Source organism: Haliaeetus albicilla, chromosome 9 (genome assembly GCF_947461875.1).
Source record: "Haliaeetus albicilla chromosome 9, bHalAlb1.1, whole genome shotgun sequence".
NCBI classification, from domain to species: domain Eukaryota; kingdom Metazoa; phylum Chordata; class Aves; order Accipitriformes; family Accipitridae; genus Haliaeetus; species Haliaeetus albicilla.
The window spans coordinates 34,073,510-34,085,239 of record NC_091491.1 but is presented as its reverse complement, the minus strand read 5'-3'; the positions used below and the strand labels follow the sequence as shown (position 1 = coordinate 34,085,239).

At 42.5% G+C, this 11,730-nt stretch overlaps 1 protein-coding gene across 16 annotated transcripts in view; it reads right to left on the bottom strand.

Annotated features, from left to right (window-relative positions):
* Positions 1-834: 834 nt before the first annotated feature.
* The window catches only part of MCF2L2 (MCF.2 cell line derived transforming sequence-like 2), a 187,689-nt gene continuing 176,793 nt past the window's right edge, over positions 835-11,730 (bottom strand). For 9 of the 16 annotated variants that reach the window (XM_069792609.1, XM_069792607.1, XM_069792606.1 and 6 more), the window contains 5 exons: positions 10,702-10,788; positions 8,341-8,459; positions 7,670-7,782; positions 6,577-6,680; positions 835-5,391 (listed from right to left, as the gene is read on the bottom strand). In XM_069792609.1, coding sequence (XP_069648710.1) covers positions 5,291-5,391; positions 6,577-6,680; positions 7,670-7,782; positions 8,341-8,459; positions 10,702-10,788 — 524 coding nt within the window. In that variant the 3' untranslated portion in view covers positions 835-5,290. Of the gene's footprint in view, positions 5,475-6,576; positions 6,681-7,669; positions 7,783-8,340; positions 8,460-10,701; positions 10,789-11,730 lie in introns of all 16 variants that reach the window. The other 7 variants (XM_069792610.1, XM_069792613.1, XM_069792621.1 and 4 more) reach the window with 3 other exon arrangements.

Sequence of the window (11,730 nt, the reverse complement as noted above, 5' to 3'; positions counted from 1 at the left end):
ACCCAAACACACTCCTCAGCAAATAGCAACGCCCTACCCATGTCCCGTGAAGTGCCTCCTGCAAACCACGCCAAGCTGGGACGGGAGCTGTACAGGCAGGTCCTGGCACGCGTAGCTGCACACCGGAGATCTGCAAGAGGAGAGCGTTACACCGGCTCACGTGTGTGGCTGGATTTCCAGCCCTGGGCCTTTGCCATGGGGCCTGCTCGGGGTGGGGGGAACAAAGGAAGCCCCACACCTGGGATCTGGTGTGGTCCTAATTCTTCATTTTCTCATACCAGTATTGCACTGCAGTAACATGATAAGGCCAATGACTTGAAAACTCAAATGAGGTTAAGTTTGCCCGCAGAAATCTGGATATCAGCTGAAATTAGTTCCAATTTATTTTGCTCTCTCTATGTGCATTGTGTTTCTACATTCTCATTTTTACCTGCTCGCCCTTGATCCACAACTTGCATTTGGGTCAATTAACACTCCCTAAAAACCACTGGTAGCCAAAGGTATGCAGATATCTTGGGATTAACTATAATAAAGTTATCCTACAACTTCCTTGCCTTATGGCTGCAGCATTAGCATGCTCAACTCTCAACTGTCTGTGTGAACCTTTGAACTCTTCAGAGTCCCAGGGATTCAGGAACACCACTAAGGGAGATAGGTAAAGGAGAAAAACACTGTGCCTTTTGTGACACAGGTGTTGGACAAATAAAGTTATATCGGACAGATGTGTGGATTTTTTTCAGCTGTCGTGATGTGCCTTTACTGATACTTATTTATTCTGAATAGAAAGAAAGCTCATTTGACTTGTTACTTCATATAGAGACATCAACCACAATGTTTTGTACTAGTTATGATTTTTATAAATTTCAAAGTGTGGTTCTACACAGGTGAGGATGGCCTAATTACAGGAAGTTCATTTGCACACTTTTTTCTTGTAATAAATTCATACATTCTGTCTTGACTGGAAAAAAAGGACAGGTAATTCTGTGCTCTTTTCCTGTCTGATTATCTCTCATCAGTCACAATATACAAATACATCATTATCAACACCATGGAAAATATGTAAGAAAAACAAACTGTACCAATTCTCAGCTGGGGAAGAGGAAATCTTAGCAGCTATTTCAGCTCCAGCTGCAAGAAGAAATACACAATTTGGCTCTTTTTTCTTATTATTCTTATATATTTCTAATCATATATATATATTTGAAGTCAGGCTTTGAGTATTTTTGGAAAGGAAGCACATGGCCATTCTCATACCCAATCCTGTTTGAAATCTCAAGAGTCTAAGAAACTTATGGATAATAAAATGGCTTTTCATCACATACACAACCAGAATATAAGACACACGCACAGCTTTGTTGTCACTGGCAAGAAAAGCCAGTGTTCAGACGTGGTTTGGCCGCAGCCATTTATGATCAAGACAACGACCATTGGTCTAATTCTCCACCCAGTGGGGTTAGACGTGAGAGGAGAGGATCAGGCCTGATTACATTTTAGCCTGGTTTACTAAAACCAAAACTTGCATATCATGGCAACTGCCTCTCTATCTGTTTGTGATTACCGTCAGTAAGGAAGGAGTCTGTTGCCCAACTACACCTGACTGAGTAGAGGGCAGAGTTCTGAGGATGTGAAGTTTCTGCAAGTTTCACAGAAGACAGCAGCAGAGCAGAGGGAGGAGATCCAAGTCAAAACCTCAGCCTGGAGGGCAGGTCTCACTAGTCCGGACCCAGAGAGAACAGCCAGGCAGCTGGCACGGACTTGCTGGTCACAGCATAGATTTACCTTGGATCTTGTATCTTCTAGAACTGAACCTTAGTAGCAACCATTACTTTTAAATGACTTTCTGGTCACTATATAATCTCCAAACAACACTGAAATAAAATCCATATTTGAAAACTATGATTTTTAAGTCCATCTACCTAAAAATGATGGTGTCAAAGACCTACGTACAGAGTAAGTATACTTAACGTACACATTAGTCTTGCTGGACATTACCAAATCATATTCTAGACTGTACATGAAGATTCATTCCCTTAATTATCACCTTGCTTGCCAGAAACACACTAATTAAAAGACTAGCCTGTGTACTATTAAAAAAAAAAAAGTCATCAAACCCCATTTTGTCCTGTCAGCAAAGCCAGAAGGTTACTTCTTGTTGGCTGCTCTCAGACTTGTCAGCAGCCTGATCTGTCATTGAACCTCATTCTTTAGAAAAGCCAGCCCAGCAGTGCGGCACCATCTCACTGACATTTGCACCGCAGGCACCAAGCAGGCAAAGGGCCCAGGTCACTCCCCAGCAGCAGCTGCAAATGTTGCAGTAGGGTCGAGTTTGGAACATGGAAAGAGAAACAGGTAGCTGCCTTTGGCTCACCAGCATTGCAGGAAAGTTAAAGACATAATTAATGGTTGTGGGCTCCCTGCTCAGGTTCAGTAGTGTCCGAGGGTGGCTGTGATACAATCAGCTCCCAAAGACTGCTGAGACCGAAGTGCTGTGCCACTGCTGCATGCAGCCACGGGGCAGTGAGTTACTTGTCCTCCTCAGGACATTCATGGTGCAGGAGTGACTCAAACTTTGGTCCAACAGGATAAAACATGAGATCTTGGGGAAAAAAAATAAATAAAATATTGTTTTTAAAGGCAAAGCAGGGAGGAGAATTGTTATAATCCAGCCCATACCTTGCAGTTGTCATGACGAGATGGTGAGCTGGGAGAGAGGAGACACTTCTGCAGCAATCCTCTTCCCTGCTCCAGCTCTAGACTGCCCCACAGGATGCCACCACTGACACTCATGGAGGGCACAGCAGGACATATGGACTTGAATGTTTTGCTCTTCTCTGGAGGGTCCCCAATTTTTGCATACATTCTAAAATTTAGCATCGGAATTTGACACGTGGAAAATCCCATAGCTCCCATTTTACAGGAAGGTATCGAGGCACCGGGGGATATAGGACTAGCACACTGTCACCCTGCACCCAGCAGAGATAGGAAATGGACTGACAATACCTGATTTTCCATCTTCAGTTCAAACAGATACTTCCCACTGCCATTTCACTGTTAGAATGAGATTCCTCCAAAGAAACTCCAAAGTGCAGGTTTGCATCTTTCCATCTGTCCGCCATGTCACAAATCCTAGTTTTGGCAGTTTCGTATACCCAGGGTAACCCTTCCCCATCTCTCTCCATCTCACACACACACACAAAAGCTTACTATATTTATTTATGTGCAATCAGAGCTCCCTCCCCCTTTCCTCTCCTATGCTTAGGGCAGGGGTAGACAGAAGCACTTTTATCAGGCAGTGCAAAAATTACTGAAAGTAATACAGAAACCAAAATTAACTCACTTTAGGGAGAGGATAAAATAATTGCACTACAAGAAAACATCACTGCATATTTCCTTAGGGGACTGAAAAGAACCAATTCTTCCTTCAAGATGCTCATAACTACAGCAGACGAAGAGGATTCATGTTCCTGAGAGCCTACGTGTCATTTTTAAGGTAAATGACCAGCACAAAAGAGACAAACTTTTATCTCTGTAGGACAAAATTAGCTTCCAAAAAGGTACAGAACTCTCAGGTCCTTCAGTCATGAACGGAAAATGTCAGACATCACAGAGCGTAGATATTGAAGGTTAGAAGAAACATGGGAATTAACCACCACAGTGCAACTCATAATTAACCAACAAGCCTTCACAGGCAAACAAAATCTGAATAAGCCTTTACCTTCTCCAAGGCTTTTTCTTGAATGGGACTTTCTACCTGCTTCACAGCTGTCCTGACTCACACACTAAGATACTTGCAATGCCAGCCTCCACTGAGACACAAAGAAAAACACTTGGGTCCCTGCAAAGATGATAGCAGAAATGATACAGACTCCTACTATTTTGCTCAGAGGCTCGGTTACTAAAGGGTGGGTTTTGGTTTTGCTTCATCTCCATTTTTAGTGCTTTCGTGCCCTTCGTTATTTACATAGAGCACCACTAGTCTCAGGGTTAAACAAAAAATCCCTAATAGTGAAAGCCAGTCACTCACTCTTGAGCTTCTAGGGTCATTTTCACCAGGCTGATCTTTGCCTGTTTGCAACCCTTAGTTAATACTTATCTTTACTATAGTATTAGCAGCTTTTGTGGGACCTAAGACCTAATCACCATGAAAATGCCTTCATGCCTTAACAGCTGCTCTAAATGAGCTAATGGCTTGTATAGGAATAATAACATCTGTAATCACTTTATATTATATACTGCATCCTTATGTGGCAGAGATTTGGTACAGTCCTTTAATCAAATGTCCTGGAAAGAAGTATTTAACAACAACACTTTATCCACTCATTGGAGCATCTAATGCTCACTGCCTATTTGCAATGCTTAAGTATATTCCAAATGGGGGATGAAATGTATCTACTCCATAGCCCAGCACACAAAGAAAGCATGCAGTCTACTCAAACATATGACATTAAATGGCATTCAATTGAATTCTCGGCACCAAATGCAAAGGATTGTGATCCAGCAACCACAGACTGCAGAGGGAGCAGAGGAATGACTTGTATTGTAAAAAGAGTTCAAAATGTTGTTTGTCACAGTAGCTGTCACACATCTTTGCTTCCCTGCTAAGCCCTGCACCTCCACCTCATAGCCAGGAGTTGCCATCTGCATCATTCCAACATAATGCTGTACGCAGCAGGTCGTTCACTGTGCCATGACAAAAGTAGTTACATCATTGCTGCGTGAAGCCTCTCGGATGGTCCAAGTCAGGAGCTTCCTTTCCACAACCACCCTAAAATGGGATGGTTTTGGTGTTGACCATCAGCAAAAAGGGCACGTTTCTGATGTATCAGCTGGAATTAAGGAGGACGGCGAAGGCACAGCCAGAGGCAAGCAAATGGAAAAACCTCCAGGCGACCCCCATGGTAGAGCAAGAACTCATAACCATGCATGTGTCCCTCTGCAGTGACTCGGTGTTCAAGCAAAGTTGCCAAAAGGTGCGTGCATAGTAACTCTTCAGCTCTGCTGTTGACCTAATTTAGGCCACATCTTCTGAACCAGTTTGATAATCAATGCGAGAAGCATTTTTCTCCTCTAATACTGAAGGTGGGTTTTGATGCTTTCTGGATGTTTAATGTTCCTTTCAAGTTTGTTTTTCCCAGCTTGCCAGGTGGACAGCACAGTTCTCATCTGTTCATGCTGATAAAGTTATAGTGAATTATGAACCTCAGAGCTTGTGAGAAAGGCAACTTTGATCCAGTGTCCACCCAAAATAAATAGAGATGGATGGGGTCCTGAGGAAGGCTGGTCCTGCTGTTCAGCTGCCAGCCCTCTGTTCTGCTGGGAAGGTTTTGGCCACCTCGCTCTCCTTGGTGTCTGACTCTACTGAGGCTGTACTGCAGGAATCGTTGTACATGTCTGAAAAGGAGGACACGGGCATTGTCACTACAACACGTCTAAAGGATTTCCCATCTACAGTCTTGATGTTCATTGTTAAAAGCCTGAAATAAAGTAAAAAATAAATAATCACAATTCGACTGCTCACTTAATTCCTTCATTAAAGGCAAGGGAGGCTCTTTTGGCATGTAACTAACTGTAATGTGTGTGTGGCTTTATTTTTCTTTTGAAGCAGTAGACATGCCAAAGAAATGAGAGCCATAGTTAGGCACTGAGGTGAAGACAGAACTGACCTGCTGTGGAGGAGAAGGAGCAGCAGTTACCAAACTCCCTTTAAACCACAGCAAAGAATCCTGGTTAACTTTCATAAAGATCTTTCTCCATTTTAACAAACTGACCCCCCCAAAAAAAAAAAAAAATCGAAAGAAACCAGTAACTCAGAATAAAATGCTGGTAGCTCTCTATCGCAGGTCCCCAGAGAATGGCTGTGGCAGATTTTGCTTTCTTCTGTTACCAGAATAAAAGCAGGACACATTTTGGTAAATTATATTTAAGGATGGGCAAAAATTAATCTAAAATTGTAAACCTTTGATCTGCAGATCTACTGAGATTCAGCTTTTCCAGTGCAACCTGTTTGGGTGTTAGGTCAGAACCAAAGCTGAAGAAAGGATGACTTTTAGTGCTGATTTGGCTGAAATCTCGCCAGAGCAGCCCTTCCTCCAGCCTTTGGAGCCAGCAGTGAAATATGATGAAAGCACCAATGGTTCATGAGACTTTAATGTTTTCAAACCTAGACCAGAACCACATCCCTGATGCTGATCTAAATTCAAACGCTACCTGTGTCTGGATGAAAGCTATCCTGCAGTTACAACACACCCTGTCATATGACACACTTGGGCTAGCTGTAAAGTAGCCAGCCTGTGTACTGGCAGCCACAGGAGTTTGGTGGGGGATTCAAGTTCTGCCTAGGAAGGGGAAAACAATTAAACCATGCCAAGGTAAGCTGCTGTGCCTAACTAGCTCTGACATCCACGGCACCAAATTTCAGGCTAACTCAGCTGTGTCACCAGAGACTGCAGCACAGACAGACACTCAGGCCGAGTACTTCAATACAGAAAATGCACTCTTTATCACATCCTTTTTTATCATATCCTTTTTTAGTATGAAAAAAATAAATTTAAATGCCAGTAACACGTCCTCTATTACCTGCATTGCTGTTCTTAATTATGTTGTTACTGTCCCCCTCTGCTGGCTGCAATATACTGGAAGGAACCCACTCACTTTTCTCAGAGACCAGTTTCTTCACTAACCTGAAATTCAGAGAAGAGTCAGTGAATTTCCCTACATTTCCTTTCCCTGGGTTGTGTTTCTTAGAGGTGCATGTTGGGCTGCTATTTCCTAAACTAAGGAAGAAGACAGAGGACTCAGCAGTCAGTCCTACAGGTAACTGGTGACTAAGTTTCAGCAGTCTCAGATGGTGACCCAGAATCCCAGATGAAGCTCACTTGCAAGCAGACTGTGCGACAAGGAAGCAGTGGCCTTGGCCTGTGTTTGAGACCATGGGCCAAATTCAGAGCCAAAGAAAATGAATCTTTCATATTGTCCACCCCCCTTGCTGTAAATACCATGCAGGGTGGATGGATTTATTTCACTTCACCCTATGGGACTTGCTCCCATCTCAGCTGCATGTCAGTTCTGAGTGAAAGGTCTGACTGCATAGCTGTTTCAAGGAGATCAGACCTTCTTCCTCCAAATTACCCACAGAAGGAGATTTCAGATATCCAGCCAGGTCTGTTCCTAACACTCACTTGTCAGCAAGAGAGAATAAATACACCAAAATGTACATGAGCGCAAGGTGGCCAGAGTCATTCCACTTTGTCAATCACGTCTTATATTTAAGCCTTTGGGGGTAAAAAGGCTTTCTGGTTCACTGCTGTAGCTCGATGGAAGGCATGGGAATTTTATTGATGTCTCCTATGGGAGCATGCTGCCTTTGACAGCTGTCCTTCTGGCTGGAAGGTGTCAAAAGCCCAAATATTCCCCTCCATTTCCTTTATGCAAACTTCTGTCCTCTTAAGCCTCATGTCACAAGCATTTGGGATGAAAGCCAACCAGGTGGAATTAACCAAAGCTTGTTGTATGTTCATGCCTCCCACTGCCTCTTTCACATTGTGGTCAATGGGGTGAGTGGATTTGGATTGATTTTGAAGAGGCTTTGACATTCTTCTGAATATTTTCCATCTTTTCCAGGAGGTTATGGCAGTTCTATCTGTCAAATTCTGTCTCTCTGCTGACTTACCATTGACCGTTCTCTCCTTCCTGCACAAACTGCACTAAATCTCCATCCTCGAGTGTAAGAGAATCCGGGAAACAGCTGTCAAAACTGCCTTCTACCCGAAAAAGATTGGTCCCCTAAAAAAATGATGAAACAATGCACCAGTAATACAGTCACTATGGATGAAAGAACACTGTGCAAGAGAGAGCAAATTTAGTTAAATACTGAATTAGGCATTTCAAGTTGGCAGAGATTTCTTCTGTAGGGAATTGTGTCACTTTTTATTCCTTTTATCCTGCCCAAGTTAAATATTATTCAAACTTAGGACCGAACTGTGCTGTGCATTCAGGCTTTAGAATTAACCGGACAGACACTATTCTGATATATAAATTGGGTTTGTGACACCAGGTTAAGTTTTCTGGAAAAGTCTGAAATTACTTTTTTAAAGGCTCAGAGTTTTCCCTCACTTTTCTAACAGGTAAAGCTACAGCTTACAAGTAAGGGTGACTTTTTATGGTCCTGATCCTTATCAACAAAATAGTCTTGGAATAATCTCCCAACACCCATCTTCTGTATTCCAACACATCCATTAATTTAAGGCTGATATGAACCTAAACTTTGCAGGTTAAATTGTGATCTTTAGAGAAAAGGAGGTTGCACTGGGACAGGGCAGCGTAATTTGAAACAGGAATTACATTGTTAGGGTTGGTCTCTTCCTCCAGGTCGGAAGAGTTGGAGAGTTCATCTGTGCTGGAGGGGATGGCTTCGAAATCTTCAAATGTGTCTAGAGATGGCATTTGTCTGCTGGGCCAACCTTTTCAAAGGAGATAAAACAAAAAGAGTTAGCTATCAGTCATTAGCTTCTTTCAAATTCAGTCTTTTAAAAATAATTGTCACAGGTTCACTTCCCACTATTCCACTTACTGAATTGCTTGTACCTTTTTACAGCTTGTTCCCTCATTTTGCCATAAAAATTACATTGCAGCCATTATGCTGTCTCTAAAAGCCTGTAGCACTTGCTGTCATTTGTGGGAGGGCAGACTGTGTGGCCACATTGATGCCCATCAATACCTTGAGTGTTTAGCATTGCTAAATCTCTTCGGTTCAGGACGTACAAAAAGCAAGGACCACTAATATTTCTGCGGAGTGAGTGCTGTAGCAAATGATAACTTTTGCTGACATGATTTTCAGAACGCCATGCTCATTCAGTTTCCAGCTTACCTCCACGTTTATCTCTAAATTGAAGTCCGAAGCCATTGAATTTTAGTTGACTTCTTAACTCTATCTCACCCCAAGGTGATATTACCACCTGAGCAACTTACAATACTATAGCCTGGAGCAGGCTGGAGCTGCAGGGAAGGGACAGAGTAAACAAGGCACAAAGACAATAAGACCTTAGTGGTGGGTAAAGAAGTTCTCATTAATATTTCTGCTGTTAGCAGTCTTATTGCATTATTTGTACCCAAAACCACCTCAGCCCAGTGGAAGGGACTTAATGAGAGATTTCCAGCCCAAGCACAACAGCCAGTCTCTACACCTGCAAAGGCATGCCCAGAGGATGTGTCCCAATGGAAATTCAGGCTGAGCCTTATAAGACCTGCCTGCCTGAAGCTCCCACGATGGAAAAGTAACTCAGCCTCTTCTGTACACATGGCAGTCATGATCTACACTTTCCTTCACACTTGATGCCTGTCCCTTTTCTGATGGGGATGACTACAGTCCAGCTAGAAGGAATCAGACCTTGCATCTACCAAGGGTTTCTGCAGCCCTGACATATACAAGCAGAATGGAGTCCACCAAATCACTACATGCCTTCCTACTTAATGTACCTGCTGTGCATTAGCTGATTCGCAGGGACCTGGGCTGAGCAGATGCTGAATCAAGTTCTTTACAGCCTGTGGGCCATTGCTCTCGACAAGGCAAAGCAGTGCTCTGACAATAAGGCACGGAGACAGAAGCTCATGCAGTGGGATTATGCATAATCCAGCACTCAAAACCCACATCAAAACCTGGCCTGAGAAAATACAAAACCCAAGCCAGGCAGTTCAGACAGTAAACAGAAAAGCAACCTGATCTGGGAGAAATAGATTAATTGATTTATTTAATCCCTCCCCATGCACATCCTCCCTACTACAGGGACTGGTTGGTGCAACACGGGGTCACGCAGTTCTGCAGCCCCTTCTCCTCCCTCCTGGTACACAGGGGCTGTGACTGCCCTGACCACTGCAATTCAGTTACAAGAGAGACAGTGACCTTCTTCCACCAGAGCAGCATCCCCAGTTATAACCCTACAGGTATGGTAAGGTCATCCATACTTTTCAAGGTGTAACCTAGCATCTGACATGGCATTCATGTGCTGGGTTGTGAGTATCCCTGCCAACGTCTATACCAACAGAGTTTTGAGGCAGAAGAGGCAATTTCAATTACAGACCATGCAGCATATAGAACTGGACCCCATATTCTGTATCAGTTGAATCACACCAGCAAAATACTAGCAACTGTCTAAATGTACAGGAATACATTGATGCTAATTAGCTTTAAACTGCTACAGCAATTCCAGTTCAAATTCACATGTTGGGCTACAAACACCAAAAGAAAAAGACATCCACCTTCCCCCTTACACAAAACTTCAGTAATCTTTTGCCACTGTCATTTGTAGAAAGCATCCAAGGCAGAAACCTAAATAGCAAGGATTCCTTACAAATACATGCATCAGCCTTCCTCTTCCATACAAATTGCTATTCAAATTTCAGAGATTAAGAAATAGTCTGACTTTTATGTACTTAATTCAAGCTATAAAATAACACAGATCAAATTCTGAGCTCTCCAACATCAATTAAAAGAATTATTTTCAGCTGTGCCTGACTTACAGAAAACCAGAATCTGGGACATTGTTTCTATACCTGCTAGTGATCTAAGCTTGCTCTTTCATTGCTTTCACAGGAAATAACGTTCATTAAAAGAGAAAAATCTCTTTAATTTAAAGAGAGCAAATATTATAATAAATTTATATTGCACTCTCAAATTGAGATGATAAATGTTTTAATTTTGTTTACCTGTCTGTGAAGCAGATCTAGGTACGGGTCTCGTGGTAGAACCGGTATTACATTTAGTCTGGGCCAATATGGTGTTCTCAAAAGCATCTGTGACAGGAAGTACAATTTGTGTCTTCAAGGTGAAATAGTGACCAGACAACCAGTACAAAGTGAATTCTTGTATCACCTTTGCAACTGGTAGTCTTTTTAACAAACAGGTGGACTGGGGTCCAACAGTTATAAGAGGAGACACATGACCAGCACAAATGAGTGAAAAGACAGTAGCATTCCACAGAAAAAAGGTAAGTCTGAGAAGGACAGAGAACAGCCAAATGAATCAAACAGAAATGTTGATGTTAATTAAGGAAAATGATTGCTGGGTGAACAGTGCAGTGTTCTATTTCACTACAGCTTCCTTATGCATTTTTAACATATTTTCCTTGCAGCATTTCAAATCATTCTGTAGGTGATGGTATATGGTTTTGATGCCCATCCATACAGCAATGAAAGGGGACCAGGGAGGCTCTTCTTCCCAGCCAGAAATGAATTATTTCACTCTTGATGAATGCAACGCAATTTTGTAGGGGAACTTTTTATCTAAGTACATCAAATCCTTTGCGTTATTAACTCTGTCAGAGACCTTATAATAGCAGCAATAACTTCTGGTAAAGGGATGATAATGTTCATTGTTTCCTACTTAAAGAAACTCAGTCTGGTGAGACATGTTGTGCAGTAAGACCATGTTTTTAACCAGTGAGGATCAACTTAGCTCTATCCTATGGATAGTACTTGCACCTTGAAATACCACCTACCTCTGTGGCCACATGGTATCTGTCAGTGAGGGAAGTGAGGTATAAACACCAGTTTGGGAAACTCTGGTGCTGGATTCCAGAATGATTCCAAATGTAGTGCCAGGGGTCACTGGCAAAAGGAAATATTCTGCAAACAGCAAAACTACTATTTTCTCTGCTGTCTCTGAATTGTTTCTTCCAACCTTTCTGTTCCAGTTTCCTCTTCTGCTGGGAGTGACATAGGAGATAGCTCTGATAT